Here is an 18,447-nt window from a genome sequence, read left to right on the forward strand (position 1 = left end):
GATCTCTCTCTCTCTCTCTCTCTCGTGTTCTCTCTATGGCACGATCTTGATGTATCGCGAGCTTTGCTATTATAGTTGGATCTTATGTTGTTTCTCCCCCTCTACTCTCTTGTAATGGATTGAGTTTTCCCTTTGTACTTATCTTGTCGGATTGAGTCTTTAAGGATTTGAGAACACTTGATGTATGTCTTGCTGTGCTTATCTGTGGTGACAATGGGATATCATGTGATCCACTTGATGTATGTTTTGGTGATCAACTTGCGGGTTCCGCCCATGAACCTATGCATAGGGGTTGGCACACGTTTTCGTCTTGACTCTCCGGTAGAAACTTTGGGGCACTCTTTGAAGTACTTTGTGTTGGTTGAATAGATGAATCTGAGATTGTGTGATGCATATCGTATAATCATGCCCACGGATACTTGAGGTGACAATGGAGTATCTAGGTGACATTAGGGTTTTGGTTGATTTGTGTCTTAAGGTGTTATTCTAGTATGAACTCTATGATAGATTAAACGGAAAGAATAGCTTCATGTTATTTTACTACGGACTCTTGAATGGATAGAACAGAAAGGATAACTTTGAGGTGGTTTCGTACCCTACCATAATCTTTTCGTTTGCTCTCCGCTATTAGTGGCTTTGGAGTGACTCTTTGTTGCATGTTGAGGGATATTTATATGATCCAATTATGTTTTTATTGTTGAGAGAACTTGCACTAGTGAAAGTATGAACCTTAGGCCTTGTTTCCTACCATTGCAATACCGTTTACGCTCACTTTTATCATTACTTACCTTGCTGTTTTTATATTTTTAGATTACAAAAACCTATATCTACCATCCATATTGCACTTGTATCACCATCTCTTCGCCGAACTAGTGCACCTATACAATTTACCATTGTATTGGGTGTGTTGGGGACACAAGAGACTCTTTGTTATTTGGTTGCAGGGTTGCTTGAGAGAGATCATCTTCATCCTACGCCTCCCACGGATTGACAAACCTTAGGTCATCCACTTGAGGGAAATTTGCTATTGTCCTACAAACCTCTGCACTTGGAGGCCCAACAACGTCTACAAGAAGAAGGTTGTGTAGTAGACATCACACGCTAATATTCATCAAAAACTCGGAACGTGAGATAGTCAATCTCAAATTCCTCTTGATGTGCTTCGAGGAGATGTCGGTACTAAATATCAATTTCGAGAAGAGTGAGGCGATTGTCACGGGTGGTGGCCTGGAGTCGCAACTTCCGTCTGTGCACATGATGAAATGCGAGTTGGGATCCATCCCGATGAAATACCTGGGTATGCCATATCAGCGAGAGCTCTAACCATGGGGGAACTACAACCTGTAGTGGACAAAGAAACCGCAAGGGTGGAGCCTTGGCAGGGAAAGCTATTAGCATCCGGTGGGCGTCTGGTCCTCATAAACGATTGCCTAACAAATATCCCAATGTTCACTATGGGCTTCTATCTCCTTCAGGACGGGATTCATGCGAAATTAAATAAGGTGTGATCTCGGTTTTTTTTGGGCGAAAGAAAACAGAAAACAAAAGTACCACATGGTCAGTTGGGAGAATATATGCGAACCAAAGGAGAGGGGTGGTTTAGGGGTAATGAATACCAAAATTATGAACTGGCGCCTCATGACTAAGTGGCCATGGAAAATTCTAACCGGCCAGGGCGGCTTATGGTTAGACATCTTCAAGCAAAAATATTTAGCCGAGGGAGGGGTGGAGTTCAGGAGGAACGCTAAATTGTCACAATTTGCGAGGGACGTCAAGAAAGTCCAGCCTCTTATTCGATTAGGGACTAGGTTTATCGTGCATAATGGCAAGGCCACGTGCTTCTGGCTGGACATTTGGTGTGAGGATGGTAGACTTCGGGACAGCTTCCCAGCACTATTTGCGATCGCCGAGAATCAGAGTGCCAAGGTGGCTGATCTTTGGCGGCAGGGGCAATGGTCACCTCGGTTCCGGAGACCCTTAGGGGACTCGGAAAACAGCGAGTGAGAAGACCTTTGCACTAAACTGAGAGGGTACCACCTTAGTCCTGATAGGGATGAGGTCGTATGGCGATTGGAGCAGCCAGGACAATTTTCAACAGGGTCGCTGTATAAGGAGATATCCAACTCCACGACTCCATGCGACTTGTATGGGTTGTGGGGAGCACGCTTTCCGTCCAAAATCAAGATCTTCTGATGGCAAGCCGCCCACAATAGAATCACGAGTAGGGATCAGGTGCAAAGACGACATGGCCCCGGAGATGGCAAATGCATCTGGTGCGGGGAATGCGAAGATCGGGATCATATTTTATTTCGATGCATCGCGGCTCGATTTATGTGGAATGTCGTACGTTCGCTGACGGGCTCTTCTTGGAACCCAAGTGGGTTCCCAGATTTTTACCGGCTTGCATCAGCCACTACCGGGAGGGATAGGAGGATTACATGGCTAGGGTTTGGGGCTCTTGCTTGCTCTCTTTGGTCCACGAGAAACAAAGCATTAATAGAGGGAGTATTTATCAGGCATCCCGCTGATATACTATACAAAATGGTGCCTTTCTTGCAGCCGTGAAAGCTACTGGCAAAGCAACGGGACAAAGGACTCGTGAAGGAGCTCATCAAAAGGGTACGGGCAAGATGCACTGAGCTTCGACGCTCCACATAGGGACATCAATGACATACGTCTACATGTCGCCCTTAACTACCTTAAGAGCTAGCACAGTTTACCCGCCTTTACTAGCGCTACGCCACTATGTATTTGCCTCCGGGCTTGTATCCCTGTATTCCTGTACTTTCGCTTTATTGTTTTGCCGTGGCCGTTTGGCAGACTTGTTGGATTCGTGAGGGTCTCATTTTAAGGTCGGGCAAGCCCCTCTTTTCTAAAAAAAAACATTGAAGCGGTGAGCAGCTCCATGCCCTAAAGACGGCCGGTACTCCACGTGTCCAAGCTCACCCACAGACGTGCCAGCGTCGCCGAGGAGGAACCCAGCAGAAAAATATGGAAATGGCGATGACGAGAAGGTGGAAGGCCTCCACCACGCTCGGCAGCCCCCGCACGGCGAGTCTTCTTCCTCCTCCCGCCACGCCACGAAGCGCCGACGCGCTCACGGCGCGGCAGCAGCCATGGCCGACCGCTTCTTCCCCAACGACCTCCCCGACTTCGTCGCCGAGGCACCCGACAGCGGCGACCCTCCCGCCGCCGGGCTCCGCGGCCTGCTCTCGCTCCCCTACCCCAGGTTCTCCGACCGGCTCCTCCGCGCCGCCCTCCGGCTCAAAGACAAGGCACGCCATCTTTGCTTCATTTCTTGTGTTGTGGTTCCATTTCGGGGCGCGCGCGCGAGGTGCTCGACTGATTGTTTGTGTCCTGCAGGTCGTGCAAGATACATGGACTAGGACGGGGGGCCAGGTGACGGACTACACGCTCTACACAGGCGCGCTCGGGACGGCGCTCCTGCTGTTCAAGTCCTTCCAGGTCACCGGCGACCGCCGTGATCTCAACCTCGCTAGCGACATCGTCCAAGCCTGCGATGCCGCGTCACTTGGCCTGCCGTACGATGGCGACTCCTTCTCATTGTTTCAGTTTTGTAGTTTTGTTTGGTTAGATAGATTGTTCTGGTCGTTGTTAATTCATGTGAAATGATCGCCTGGTTGCAAGGCGCAGGTTCTTGACTTTCATATGTGGGAGGGCCGGCGTCTGCGCTCTCGGAGCAGTGATTGCAAAGCATTGCAATGATCAGTTGATGGAGACCAACTTTCTGAGCTCGTTTGATGAGGTGAAGCTTCTATTAAGCATAATTTCGGTTCTTGAGTCTGTATGTTAAATTCTGTGCTATTTTGCTACATGGTTGTAGAGCCACGGATGGTATACCTTATGTTGTAGACAGAGTTGTCTTACATTTGTGATCTTGTAGATAATTATCACAGAGAAAGTTCCAAATGAGCTGCTGTATGGAAGGGCGGGTTATTTGTGGGCTTGTTTGTTCCTGAATGAGCATCTCAGTGACAAGACAATTCCTGCCGAACACATTGTATGTTAACACTGTGATTCTGTTCCTCTTTTCACATTATTTGTTTCTGTAGAACAATGTAAAAGGTACAACTTATCTAATCATGCAAAACCGCTGCAATGAGGCAGAGTTCTGTGGCAAAGGACATAATTATGGAGGGAAGGAAGCTGTCGAACAAGGGGAGCTGCCCGCTGATGTATGAGTGGCATGGGAAGAAGTACTGGGGTGCTGCCCATGGACTTGCTGGAATCATGCATGTTCTCATGCACACTGAATTGAAGCTGGATGAGCAGGATGACGTGAAGAATACTCTGCGGTACATGATCAGTAACCGGTTTCCTAGTGGAAACTATCCCTCGAGTGAAGACAGTGAATCTGATCGCCTGGTGCATTGGTGCCATGGTGCCCCTGGTGTTGCTCTTACACTCGCTAAGGCATATCAGGTATTGCTGCATCTGTATGTAGTTTTTCTATAGGATCTTTATGAGCCAGTATACATCTTATTCACAGCACATATTCATACCCATCTGGGAAGTTGTGCATGCATCTCCACATAGGCAAGTTTGTTCAGGCCTCAGCAGGAGTTTTTACTGACGACCAATTAGGCTTTGGCACAAGTTGTAGCTATGACTGATGAGCAGCCAAGCAATAGTGTTCCATTAACTAAACTTTCCCTTTGATCACAGTGATGAGCTAACCGTTTGTGTTTCAGGTCTTCCAAGATGACCACTTCAAGCAGTCCGCTGCAGAGGCTGCTGAAGTTGTCTGGAACCGTGGTCTTCTCAAGCGAGTTGGAATATGCCACGGTATAAGCGGGAATACCTATGTATTCCTCTCACTTTATAGGCTAACCGGCAATGTTGAGTACCTCTACCGGGCTAAGGCTTTTGCTTGCTTTCTGCTTGAAAATGCTGATCGATTGATTGCTGAGGAGGCCATGCATGGTGGTGACCGTCCGTTTTCATTGTTTGAAGGAAAGGCTGGGATGGCATATCTCCTTTTAGACATGGTTAACCCCTCAGAATCAAGGTTCCCCGCCTATGAACTTTGAGTTCCAGCATCAATGTGTGTAGGCCCAGCGATCCGTCAGTCCAAACAGTCTATGTCAAAAATGATCTTACATTTTGGGACGGAGGGAGTACTTGTGTTCTTATCTACCCTGTAAAATGTACCTTAGTGCGGTTGATGTAAATTTTAGTGTTTCTGACTCTGCAAACTTGGACCTTTGTAAAATATGTTTGTGAGGGGGTTCTGGTAATAATGCTCATCTTTGTGTTGAATAGTGCCTATTGAATGAAATGAGTACTTTGGGATGCAAATGATACCATGGCCAGCAGCCAGGGCGATTCCTTTGGGATGAAATGTGGATGTGGCCTTTCCTTGCTTAAACTTTAAGATGTAGTCTTTTCTTTTAACAACGAGGAAGTGCTCCTTTTGATCCATGATCATGAACATTTGTATGTTCTCAACCTTGGCTCTCCACATTTCATTATTTCTAACGTACTTGTCTCAACCTTGACCATCCACATTTCATTATTTCTGATGTAGTTGGAAAACACCTCTAACCTTGAAACTATTGCACATGTACTTTGGGATTCATATCTGACTGCTCACTGTGTGTTTGTTTGGCTTTTTTCAAGGGGGTCAATGGAAATAACGAAGAGTAGAGGGGACAACGGGTCGCCCTGTCGAAGACCACACCCATGGGCGATAGGGTTGTCGGCAATACCATTCAGCTGTAACAGGAGGAGAAGGTGCATAGCAGTGTGGCGACCCAACCACGAAAGATGCTCGGGAATCCCCTACGCTAAAGTAGATCAAGGAGGAACTCCCATCTCACCGAGTCAAGAGCCTTTCGGATGTCGACTTTCAAAAGTAGGGTGGGGGTCTTACACTTATGGAGTCGGCGCCTGAGGTTCCTCACATACGCGAACTTATCGTGGATGCTTCTCGTCTTGATGAAAGCACTTTCGGCATGGGAGACTAAGGTGCGCATATGACGGGTAAGCCTGATGGCGAGAATTTCTGCAATAATTTTGGTCACCATGTGGGTAAGGCTGATGAAGCGGTAGTCGGTGCTTTTCTCAGCACCCTCCTTCGGGAGGAGGGCAACATTCCTGGAGTTGAGCCGATGAAGATTGGAAGTGTGGAGGTTGACGAACAGGGGTATTACTTTCATGACATCATCCTTGATGATGCCCCAACACTTCTTGAAGAAGAGACCGGTGAACCCGTCTGGTCCGGGTGCATTGTCACCTGACATTGGTTTATGGCCTCTCGAACCTCCTCCTCGGAGATAGGTTCCCCAATAGAGGACAAATCTTGGGGATCCAAGTCAAGCTCGTCCGAATTGAAATCATTGTCCCTAGTGCCACCTTTGCTCATTACACTGGAGAAGTGTGCATGAATGATGCCCTCTTTGTGGTCATGCTTCGTGGCCCAACCATGGTTTGCTTGATCTAGTGGACATGGTTCTTTCTACGTCTTGCGTTGACCCGAAGATGGAAAAACATGGTCTTTGCTTCACCCTCCTTAAGATTGGAGAGGCTCGCACCTTTTTTTGTGTGCTCTCTCAAGCACCGCTAAACAAGTGACCCTCCTTTTGAGCGTTGCATGAAGGTGAAATTCAGCATGCGACTGAGATCGTTGTTCTTGCGCTATGTCAAGGTGTAGGATGATCCGAAGGACAACATGGTGCTGAATTTTGGCGTTAGAGAACAACCTCCGGCTCCATCAAAGAGGTGAGTGTCGGTTTTATTAAGTTTGTGGTGAAGGGCTTGGTATGGTTCGGAATGATCAGACTGCTCACTCCAGATGTTAGAAACTACCTCATTGAAACCCGGAAGGGAAGCCCTAAAATTCTCGAATTTGAAAGTCCTCATCCGACGCGGCCCAACGGCATACGCAAGAGAGTGACTCGGAAACTGTTGATGCATCTTATATTGACATTCCTCTTATTTTTGTCATGGGCTCGATAAATTTGGTTGAAATCTTCCAAGGTGAACCACAGAACGCTATGCGATGGCTTTTGAGCAATGAGCTCGGAAAAGAAGGTATTTGAGAGTGGATGAAGTAGGGGGAAAATGCATTGCACCTCTCAGGTGCCACACACCCCTATATGAGCATAGCATTAAAAATAATATCACAAAATTTCAAAAAGAAAATCTGAAATTTTGGGATATCAAACCTGGGTGCCCGTTGTACACCTGTATTCAATTTTGTGGGGAGTGGGTGCCCGTGGTATATGCGGGGAAGGAAATACGGTCCGACATATGATCCATCCAATTTTTTTTTCCTATACATAGGAATTTTTAAACTTTTTTACCGAGATTACCATGTGCATTCATTCCCCCTGAAAAACTGAACACAGGTGTACAATGGGCACCCAGGTTTGACATTCCAAATTTCAGAATTTTTTGAAATTTTCTGATATATTTTTTAGTGCTATATTCATATAGGGGTGTGTGGTACCCAAGAGCCACAAATCCTCCTCCATGAAGTAGGGCCATATACCGAAGTGATCTAGAAGTTGATCTCGGAGCCTTTGACATATACCATGGCCAAAATACAGAAAGTTGAGGCAGTAATGCAAGAAATATCCACAAGAGCTGATCATCCCACAGCATGAGCATTCCTCCACAAATAATTTTTTGAAACAAGGCCTCCACAAATATTTCATTTGTTGGTTGGATGCTCGTGCGTCCAGCCAACGGATGTTGGTCCGTTGCAGCATTATATAGTACTCCCTCCGTTCCATAATGTAAGACGTTTTTTTAACACTACACTAGAGTCAAAAAACATCTTACATTATGGGACAGAGGGAGTACAACATAAAAACACATGCCTTCTTTGCTCTCACGCTCTCTCCACTCCCGGCAGAATCTTCGACTCTACTCCTTGGGGCCAAGATTGCAAGTCTCCTTCATTTGCAGCAGATCACCTTCTTGTCAGGTTCGCTCAACCTCAGCAGGGGCTGCTGCTGGTGTAACAAGCATCACTTCACTGGATGTGAGATGGGAAATCAGGCCGTTGATGGCGAACTTTCCCTCTACTATTGCCCACATGAACTCTTCCATGTACCAATATTTCTATTTTCTAGGAGTACAATAGTGAAGCCCGCAAGTTTGCTCATCCGGCTCTGAGTTCTTATAGTGAGGGTATTTTCAGAGCTCTCACCCGGGTAACAGGAATAGCCGTTGTCTGGTTTTTCATTCGATCCAAAATGAAACTTATCAAGGGTATGCAATTCATGCTGTGCTCTGTATTTGATCTGAATGAAAATTTGGCGCCATTTCTTTTGTTAAAATGATAAATAAAGGTAGCATCGCTAACATGCTCGCCGGTGAGGCATTTGCAATCCAAGAACAGTTGACAAACATATCAACAGCCGATGGTTGCAAACATTATTAGTAGCATAGGCCGGCCTGACATCTGGTAAGGCCTTAACTAAAGCCCTCGTGGTTCAGACCTGGACTATTTTATGAAGCGCAGGAGCCACGAGTCACTCACTCCGTAACTGTCTTTGTTCAGGTAAACAGCACAAACAAACAAACAGTTACCGCGGTGCAGAGTTTTAACTGAATGCTGTTCCGGGTGAGTTGAGAGGTTAAACAGATCTGAGCAGATGCTTGAAATGGCCTTGCAAGGCCCTGGTGCAGTGCTGATTGTTATCCACAGGAAAACATAAATCATTGTAGGATTTCAGGGTATCTGCGCCGAGCTATTTCTTGGATTCCAGGGAGCTCTGTGTTTGTCTATAGCTCGGCCTGCAGAAACACCAAGAGTGCATCAAGCCAAAACGGCACGATCAAAGAGACGACAAAGAGAGTGGGGAGCCATCTCGAATCATTCCCCACTACCAAAAGATTTCTCACTATCCTTTCATTTTGGGAATCAATTCCTCCTCCTGGCTATATAAAGTGAAGCATCACGCACTAGAGCTCCGGAGGCAAGCAGCAATGGCGCAGCAGATAGAGCACACCCACCTCCTCGTCCGTGGGCTCAACCTCCACCTTGCTCAAGTAGGCAAAGGTGAGGGCTTGTTTCCCCCTTCTTTTTGACATCGGCATCGCGAGTTGAGCTTGAGCTTGATGGTTCTGTGCTTTGTGTTGCTTGCAGATGAGCTTGGGACGGTGGTGTTCTTGCACGGCTTCCCGGAGATATGGTACACGTGGCGCCACCAGATGCTGGCCGTGGCCGCCGCCGGGTACCGCGCCATCGCGCCCGACAGCCGCGGCTACGGGCTCTCCGACCAGCCGCCGGAGGACGTGGAGGCCACCTGGGAGGACCTCGTCGCCGACGTGCTCGCCATCCTCGACGCCCTCTCCATCCAGAAGGTACGTAGTCACGGCATCCACTGCAGCGAACAGCTGACGTAGCCCGCCATGCTCGCTCCGTGGCATGACATGACCATCTTGTGCATGTGCTCCTGCCTCCAGGTGTTCCTGGTGGGCAAGGACTACGGCGCCATGCCGGCGTACGACTTCGCGCTGAAGCACCCGGACCGCACCCGCGGCGTCATGTGCATGGGCATCCCCTTCAGCCCGGGGCCCTTCAACTTCGACACCATGCCGGAGGGGTTCTACATCCTGCGGTGGCGCGAGCCCGACAGGGCGGAGGCCGACTTCGGCCGGCACGACGTCCGCCGCGTGGTGCGCACCATCTACATCCTCTTCTCCCGCAGCGACGTCCCGATCGCGGAGGAAGGGCAGGAGATCATGGACCTCGCCGACCTCTCCACGCCCCTGCCGCCGTGGTTCACCGAGGAGGACCTCGACGCCTACGCCGCGCTCTTCGAGAAGTCCGGCTTCCGCTACCCTCTCCAGATACCATACAGGTAGGTTAACCGGAGGTTCTTTGTGTCCTCAGCCATGGCCCATCGCCCATGGCACGATTATATTACAACGAAGAAGAAACAGATTGACGAACTCGACTGCTTCCATGATCGCAGGTCTCTGCACAGGATGACGAAGCACGTGGACCCCAAGTTCCAGGTCCCGGTGTTCATGGTGATGGGGGAGAGGGACTACTGCTTCAAGTTCCCTGGTTTCGAGACCGCCATGAGGAGCGGCGTCATGAACACCTTCGCGCCGGACCTCAAGATCACCTACATCCCGGAGGGGTGTCACTTCGTGCAGGAGCAGTTCCCGGACCAGATCAACGACCTCCTCCTCGGCTTCCTCAAGGACCATCCCTGATCTATAATCCATCAACGGACGAGAGTGAGCTCCGGGCCAACGAATAAAGCATCCGGCGCCATTGCTCTGCTTGAACCATGTCGCTCTGAATTTTCTTGGTCGTTAAAAATGGATAGTGTAATGTAATCGTGTCCATCTGGTTTTTCAGTTTTTGAATCCGGTAGCTCATCGGTTAAGAAACATTATATTTCTACAACGTACTCTTTTCATTAACTCAAAAAGATAACACTATGGAGATATCAACCATAACTGGGAAGCACATAGCCTATGCATAATTAGGAAGCACACGAACATCATGAATACGCCCACGCAAATGATCACATCGGCAAATACAAAAGCCATGGAAAGATATTCCATCTTCGGAAGGGCCTCGACCTCTAGTTCTCCCGAGATGAATGTGCCGTGTTCGCCGCTTCCACCAAGATGGTGGTTCGCGATGGAGCTACTTGTCTTATTCTGGGAGAACCTCTGACTTGATGGTCAGGTCATCTCAAAGATCGCGCCTGAGGTACTCATGTTGGGCTCTAGCCTTTACCAGGAAGAGGCGTACCGTTCGGGAAGCCCTGGACGATCACCACGGGATCTCGGATATCAAGAAAGTCCTCGGGCCGTTGTCTCTCTGGAATTATATCAAGATCTGGCAGTTGGTTAATGTTAGAGTTGTGTCGAATATAATGTACAAGGTAGGTTACAGTTGGACTCTGAGTAGTATTGTGTTTAGACAGGATATGGAGTCGTGTCCTAGTAGGACACTTGTATCCTAAGCCTCTCTTATATAGCGGGGGTAGACACACGATGTAATCTATGCCAAAATAATAGCACCGGAATGCAGGGGAAGCCGGCGGCATGTGCCGGTGTCCAGGGCAACCGGGTGCGGTATTGTGACGGTGTCACGGGGAGGAGCGCCCGTAGTCATGCCCCGGGGATGTAGCCATATCGGTGAACCTCGTTAACAAATCTCGGTGTCGTGCTCGTGTGATTGCTTGGTCCTTGAATGATCGACGGTATGCCTCGGATTTATTCTAACAAGTGGTATCATGAGCTAGGTTGTTCGGAGGCTGTGAGAGTTGATCTAAAGGAAGAAGATGCATCGACATAAATCTGCGGAAGCGATCGTAATACGGGACGAATATCATCGATGAGTTACCATCGAGGCAGGATTGGTCGTGCTGTGATCTTCAAGCAGTAATCAGATCGAGATGCAGACATGAGGCGAAAGCATCGGCGGCAGCAGACGTGCGGCGATTGATCGTGTTGATCCATCGGGCGAGCGTACAGGCGTTGCGGCTGAAGCCAAGGCAAGCGACGCACGATGTGGGCTAGCCCACCGGGGCTAGCTGGTGCGTGTGGCAGCGTATGGCAGGGCTGCGGTGCAGGGCCGATCGACTCAGGAGATTTGTTTGAAAAAAAAAGGAGACCGAGTCTCCATGTATGACGCGGATAGGCAGGCAATCAGTCAGCGGAAAGCGTATCCATCAGAGCAATACTCACGTACGGATTTGACACAAGAGCAGAACTAGCATCCCCGATTGCGGCCAATGCAGGGAGGAATCACGTGAAGACCAACTAGTTAACTAGTAGTACACATGTTGTGTACTTGGGCATCGCGTGGAAATCGCCGATAATCTTTCAAGGTTCCGTCATACAAAGAACCATGAAGCCAACAGGTACTAGGATTGAGATGGAGAAGTTCGATGGAACTGAACATCTTGGGTTATGGCAGACAAGGGTGAAAATTTTGTTGGCACAACATGGATGCTTGAAGGAGTTGCGGGAAGCCATGTCAGCTAAGATGGAATTATCATGTGATGGATGGAAATTCTTGAGACGATTTGGGAGCCTTGAGCGTGTCGTTGCAGTCGGACAACTTCGGCTGGGTTGGACTAGATGGTCTGACGGATCGATGCAAGTCGATTGATACAGAAGACGGTGGTGGAATCGGCGAAGACGACATAGGAGCGTGATGCTGATGGTGACCGACTTCTGAGCGTGGAAACACGTGACACAGGCCCGAGGCTTGTGTGGCTTTGACAAGACTATGGCGCGGGGTTGATTCAAGATGGCGTACGCATGTGAGCTTGAAGTCGACGGGGCGGGGGTGGACTGATCATCTACCATTGAGTCATGTTGAAGGTGGAGCTTGATTGAGGGGCTACGGTGTAAGTCGACGGAGAGTCGAAGCCTATTCAAGGGGAAAACGCGAGAGGCACGTAGTTTGGACTGGAGCCCAGTGGTCTGATGGAAGCGTGAAACTCGTCATCGGTCGGTGATGATCGGTGGTACTCTGCAGTGGGGGTTGAGTGGTGTGGTTTCGCGACCCTTGAGACTCGACCGGGACAGCGGAGGCTCGACGCGGTAATAGCGACGAGGTGTGCAGTATGCACGGGACATGGAGACGGGCCAGGGCTCTGGTGGTCATACATGTGGTGAGACAACTGCGAATTTGACTCGAGGTGACTACAAGCAACGGTGAAATTCCTTCAAGTTTCAGACACGCGGTCAAGAAAGGAGCGGTGATGTTGAGTTCAGGTAACTCTTATGTGTGACACCCAATATGTGAGTTGTTCACTTTCATGCAGGTCAGTGATCAGTGTGTGATGGCGTTGGACTGGTACTCTGGAAGTTGGGAGCGCAAAATAGAGTAAAGATGAACTTAATTTTGCTCGAGTGTTGACTGTGGTCAAGAAAAGAAGGGACTACAAGTGCAGGTGGAGTCACATGGAGTCTTTGGAGTAGCAGCGATACTCATGGGACAAGCTCAAGTCCAATGTACATGGAATTTGACGCATTGACGAATTCAAGGTGGTGGAGAATATTCGCCAAGGTGGAGTTTGTTAGAGTTGTGTCGAATATAGTGTACAAGGTAGGTTACAGTTGGACTCTGAGTAGTATTGTGTTTAGACAGGATATAGAGTCGTGTCCTAGTAGGACACTTGTATCCTAGGCCTCTCTTATATAGCGGGCGTAGACACACGATGTAACCTATGCCAAAATAATAGCACCGGAATGCAGGGGAAGACGGCGGCATGTGCCGGTGTCCAGGGCGACCGGTGCGGTATTGTGACGGTGCCACGGGGAGGAGCGCCCGTAGTCAATGCCCCGGGGATGTAGCCATATCGGTGAACCTCGTTAACAAATCTTGGTGTTGTGCTCGTGTGATTGCTTGGTCCTCGAATGATCGACGGTATGCCTCGGATTTATTCTAACAAGTGGTATCATGAGCTAGGTTGTTCGGAGGCGGTGAGAGTTTATCTAATCGACATAAATCTGCGGAAGCGATCTTAATACGGGACGAATATCATCGGCGAGTTACCATCGAGGCAGGATTGGTCCTGCTGTGATCTTCAAGCAGTAATCAGATCGAGATGCAGACATGAGGCGAAAGCATCGGCAGCAGCAGACGTGCGGCGATTAATCGTGTTGATCCATCGGGCAAGCGTACAGGCGGCGCGGCTGAAGCCAAGGCAAGCGATGCACGATGTGGGCTGGCCCATCGGGGCTAGCTGGTGCGTATGGCAGCGTATGGCAGGGCTGCGGTGCAGGGCCGATCGACTCAAGAGATTTGTTTGGGGAAAAAAGGAGACCGAGTCTCCATGTATGACGCGGATAGGCAGACAATCAGTCAGCGGAAAGCATATCTATCAGAGCAATACTCGTGTACGGATTTGACACAAAAGCAGAACTAGCATCCCCGATTGCGGCCAATGCAGGGAGGAATCACGTGAAGACCAACTAGTTAACTAGTAGTACACATGTTGTGTACTTGGGCATCGCGTGGAAATCACCGATAATCTTTCAAGGGTCCGTCATACAAAGAACCATGAAGCCAACAGGTACTAGGTTTGAGATGGAGAAGTTCGATGGAACTGAACATCTTGGGTTATGGCAGACAAGGGTGAAAATTTTGTTGGCACACCATGGATGCTTGAAGGCGTTGCGGGAAGTCATGTCTGCTAAGATGGAATTATCATGTGATGGATGGAAATTCGTGAGACGATTTGGGAGCCTTGAGCGTGTCATTGCAGTCGGACAACTTCGGCTGGGTTGGACTAGATGGTCTGACGGATCGATGCAAGTCGATTGATACAGAAGACGGTGGTGGAACCGGCGAAGACGACATAGGAGCGTGATGCTGATGGTGACCGACTTCTGGGCGTGGAAACACGTGACACAGGCCCGAGGCTTGTGTGGCTTCGACAAGACTATGGCGCGGGGTTGATTCAAGATGGTGTACACATGTGAGCTTGAAGTCGACGGGGCGGGGTGGACTGATCATCTACCATTGAGTCATGTTGAAGGTGGAGCTTGATTGAGGGGCTACGGTGTAAGTCGACAGAGAGTCGAAGCCTATTCAAGGGGAAATAAGCGAGAGGCACGTAGTTCGGACTGGAGCCCAGTGGTCTGATGGAAGCGTGAAACTCGTCATCGGTCGGTGATGATCGGTGGTACTCTTAAGTGGGGGTTGAGTGGTGTGGTTTCGCGACCCTTGAGACTCGACCGGGACAGCGGAGGCTCGACGCAGTAATAGCGGCGAGGTGTGCAGTATGCACGGGACATGGAGACGGGCCAGGGCTCTGGTGGTCATACATGTGGTGAGACAACTGCGAATTTGACTCGAAGTGACTACAAGCAACGGTGAAATTCCTTCAAGTTTCAGACAGGTGGTCAAGAAAGGAGTGGTGATGTTGAGTTCAGGTAACTCTTATGTGTGACACCCAATATGTGAGTTGTTCACTTTCATGCAGGTCAGTGACCAGTGTGTGATGGCGTTGGACTGATACTCTGGAAGTAGGGAGCGCAAAATAGAGTAAAGAGGAACTTAATTTGCTCGAGTGTTGACTGTGGTCAAGAAAAGAAGGGACTACAAGTGCAGGTGGAGGCACATGGAGTCTTTGGAGTAGCAGCGATACTCATGGGACAAGCTCAAGTCAAATGTACATGGAAGTTTGACACATTGACGAATTCAAGGTGGTGGAGAATATTCGCCAAGGTGGAGTTTGTTAGAGTTGTGTCGAATATAGTGTACAAGGTAGGTTAAAGTTGGACTCTGAGTAGTATCGTGTTTAGACAGGATATGGAGTCGTGTCCTAGTAGGACACTTGTATCCTAAGCCTCTTATATAGCGTGGGTAGACACACGATGTAACCTATGCCAAAATAATAGCACCGGAACGCAAGGGAAGCCGGCGGCATGTGCCGGTGTCCACGGCGACCGGGTGCAGTATTGTGATGGTGTCACGGGGAGGAGCGCCCGTAGTCATGCCCCGGGGATGTAGCCATATCGGTGAACCTCGTTAACAAATCTCGGTGTCGTGCTCGTGTGATTGCTTGGTCCTCGAATGATCCACGGTATGCCTCGGATTTATTCTAACAAGTGGTATCATGAGCTAGGTTGTTCGAAGGCGGTGATAGTTGATCTAAAGGAAGAAGATGCATCGACATAAATCTGCGGAAGCGATCGTAATACGGGACGAATATCATCGGCGAGTTACCATCAAGACAGGATTGGTCGTGCTGTGATCTTCAAGCAGTAATCAGATCGAGATGCAAACATGAGGCGAAAGCATCGGCGGCAGCAGACGTGCGGTGATTGATCATATTGATCCATCGGGCGAGCATACAGGCGGCGTGGCTGAAGCCAAGGCAAGCGACGCACAATGTGGGCTGGCCCACCGGGGCTAGCTGGTGCATGTGGCAGCATATGGCAGGGCTACGGTGCAGGGCCGATCGACTCAGGAGATTTGTTTGGGGAAAAAAGGAGACCGAGTCTCCATGTATGACGCGGATAGGCAGGCAATCAGTCAGCGGAAAGAGTATCTATCAGAGCAATACTCGCGTACGGATTTGACACAAGAGCAGAACTAGCATCCCCGATTGCGGCCAATGCAGGGAGGAATCACGTGAAGACCAACTAGTTAACTAGTAGTACACATGTTGTGTACTTGGGCATCGTGTGGAAATCGTCGATAATCTTTCAAGGGTCCGTCATACAAAGAACCATGAAGCCAACAGGTACTAGGTTTGAGATGGAGAAGTTCAATGGAACTGAACATCTTGGGTTATGCCAGACAAGGGTGAAAATTTTGTTGGCACAACATGGATGCTTGAAGGCGTTGCGGGAAGTCATGTCTGCTAAGATGGAATTATCATGTGATGGATGGAAATTCGTGAGACGATTTGGGTGCCTTGAGCGTGTTGTTGCAGTCGGAGAAGTTTGGCTGGGTTGGACTAGATGGCCTGACGGATCGATGCAAGTCGATTGATACAGAAGACGGTGGTGGAATCGGCGAAGACGACATAGGAGCGTGATGCTGATGGTGACCGACTTCTGGGCATGGAAACACGTGAGACAGGCCCGAGGCTTGTGTGGCTTCGACAAGACTATGGCGCGAGGTTGATTCAAGATGGCGTACACATGTGAGCTTGAAGTCGACGGGGCGGGGGTGGACTGATCATCTACCATTGAGTCATGTTGAAGGTGGAGCTTGATTGAGGGGCTACAGTGTAAGTCGACAGAGAGTCGAAGCCTATTCAAGGGGAAAAAGCGAGAGGCACATAGTTCGGACTGGAGCCCAGTGGTCTGATGGAAGCGTGAAACTCGTCATCGGTCGGTGATGATCGGTGGTACTCTACAGTGGGGGTTGAGTGGTGTGGTTTCGCGACCCTTGAGACTCGACCGGGACAGCGGAGGCTCGACGCGGTAATAGCGGCGAGGTGTGCAGTATGCACGGGACCTGGAGACGGGCCAGGGCTCTGGTGGTCATACATGTGGTGAGACAACTGCGAATTTGACTCGGTTTGACTAAAAGCAACGGTGAAATTCTTTCAAGTTTCAGACAGGCGGTCAAGAAAGGAGCGGTGATGTTGAGTTCAGGTAACTCTTATGTGTGACACCCAATATGTGAGTTGTTCACTTTCATGCAGGTCAATGACCAGTGTGTGATGGCGTTGGACTGATACTCTGAAAGTTGGGAGCGCAAAATAGAGTAAAGAGGAACTTAATTTTGCTTGAGTGTTGACTGCGGTCAAGAAAAGAAGGGACTACAAGTGCAGGTGGAGGCACATGGAGTCTTTGGAGTACCAGCGATACTCATGGGACAAGCTCAAGTCCAATGTACATGGAAGTTTGACGCATTGACGAATTCAAGGTGGTGGAGAATATTCGCCAAGGTGGAGTTTGTTAGAGTTGTGTCGAATATAGTGTACAAGGTAGGTTACAGTTGGACTCTGAGTAGTATCGTGTTTAGACAGGATATGGAGTCGTGTCCAAGTAAGACACTTGTATCCTAAGCCTCTTATATAGCGTGGGTAGACACACGATGTAACCTATGCCAAAAAAATAGCACCGGAATGCAGGGGAAGCCGGCGGCATGTGCCGGTGTCCAGGGCAACCGGGTGCGGTATTGTGACGGTGTCACGGGGAGGAGTGCCCGTAGTCATGCCCCGGGGATGTATCCATATCGGTGAACCTTGTTAAGAAATCTCGGTGTCGTGCTCGTGTGATTGCTTGGTCCTCAAATGATCGACGGTATGCCTCGGGTTTATTCTAACAAGTGGTATCATGAGCTAGGTTGTTCGGAGGCGGTGAGAGTTGATCTAAAGGAAGAAGATGCATCGACATAAATCTGCGGAAGCGATCATAATACGGGACGAATATCATCGGCGAGTTACCATCGAGGAAGGATTGGTCATGCTGTGATCTTATAGCAGTAATCAGATCGAGATGCAGACATCAGGCAAAAGCATCGGCGGCAGCAGACGTGCGGCGATTGATCGTGTTGATCCATCGGGCGAGCATACAGACGGCACGGCTGAAGCCAAGGGAAGCGACGCATGATGTGGGCTGGCCCACCGGGGCTAGCTGGTGTGAATGGCAGCGTATGGCAGGGCTGCGGTGCAGGGCCGATCGACTCAGGAGATTTGTTTGGGAAAAAAAGGAGACTGAGTCTCCATGTATGACGCGGATAGGCAGACAATCAGTCAGCGAAAAGCGTATCCATTAGAGCAATACTCGCGTACGGATTTGACACAAGAGCAGAACTAGCATCCCCGATTGCGGCCAATGCAGGGAGGAATCACGTGAAGACCAACTAGTTAACTAGTAGTAAACATGTTGTGTACTTGGGCATCGCGTGGAAATCGCTGATAATCTTTCAAGGTTCCGTCATACAAAGAACCATGAAGCTAACATGTACTAGGTTTGAGATGGAGAAGTTCGATGGAACTGAACATCTTGGGTTATGGCAGGCAA

The 18,447-nt window shown here is 49.3% G+C and overlaps 2 protein-coding genes across 3 annotated transcripts; both read left to right on the top strand.

Moving 5' to 3' along the window:
• Nucleotides 1-2,911: 2,911 nt before the first annotated feature.
• Nucleotides 2,912-5,319, top strand: LOC119334729 (lanC-like protein GCR2). Of its 2 annotated transcripts, none has more exons than XM_037607284.1 (6): nucleotides 2,912-3,275; nucleotides 3,364-3,542; nucleotides 3,655-3,766; nucleotides 3,905-4,021; nucleotides 4,129-4,443; nucleotides 4,713-5,319. In XM_037607284.1, exons 1-6 carry the CDS (start codon nucleotides 3,117-3,119, stop codon nucleotides 5,049-5,051), a joined length of 1,221 nt encoding a protein of 406 aa, XP_037463181.1. In that variant the 5' UTR covers nucleotides 2,912-3,116; the 3' UTR covers nucleotides 5,052-5,319. The 2 variants fall into 2 exon arrangements, with proteins under 2 accessions (XP_037463181.1, XP_037463173.1); XM_037607276.1 differs by having other exon boundaries at nucleotides 2,984-3,275; nucleotides 3,649-3,766.
• Nucleotides 5,320-8,889: 3,570 nt separating this feature from the next.
• Nucleotides 8,890-10,393, top strand: LOC119334745 (bifunctional epoxide hydrolase 2-like). The gene is made up of 4 exons (XM_037607293.1): nucleotides 8,890-9,031; nucleotides 9,119-9,336; nucleotides 9,439-9,836; nucleotides 9,951-10,393. Exons 1-4 carry the CDS (start codon nucleotides 8,959-8,961, stop codon nucleotides 10,195-10,197), a joined length of 936 nt encoding a protein of 311 aa, XP_037463190.1. The 5' UTR covers nucleotides 8,890-8,958; the 3' UTR covers nucleotides 10,198-10,393.
• Nucleotides 10,394-18,447: the final 8,054 nt, after the last annotated feature.

This window comes from Triticum dicoccoides, chromosome 1B, assembly GCF_002162155.2.
Source record: "Triticum dicoccoides isolate Atlit2015 ecotype Zavitan chromosome 1B, WEW_v2.0, whole genome shotgun sequence".
NCBI lineage: Eukaryota > Viridiplantae > Streptophyta > Magnoliopsida > Poales > Poaceae > Triticum > Triticum dicoccoides.

Bases quoted from the DNA above. Each gene is read 5' to 3' on its own strand.
- LOC119334745 (XM_037607293.1), top strand. From the start codon at position 8,959: ATGGCGCAGCAGATAGAGCACACCCACCTCCTCGTCCGTGGGCTCAAC. The intron at 9,032-9,118 runs GTGAGGGCTTGT...TGTTGCTTGCAG, and splicing joins CCTTGCTCAAGTAGGCAAAG to ATGAGCTTGGGACGGTGGTG. The intron at 9,337-9,438 runs GTACGTAGTCAC...TCCTGCCTCCAG, and splicing joins ACGCCCTCTCCATCCAGAAG to GTGTTCCTGGTGGGCAAGGA.
- LOC119334729 (XM_037607276.1), top strand. From the start codon at position 3,117: ATGGCCGACCGCTTCTTCCCCAACGACCTCCCCGACTTCGTCGCCGAG. The intron at 3,767-3,904 runs GTGAAGCTTCTA...GTGATCTTGTAG, and splicing joins TTCTGAGCTCGTTTGATGAG to ATAATTATCACAGAGAAAGT. The intron at 4,444-4,712 runs GTATTGCTGCAT...TTTGTGTTTCAG, and splicing joins CACTCGCTAAGGCATATCAG to GTCTTCCAAGATGACCACTT.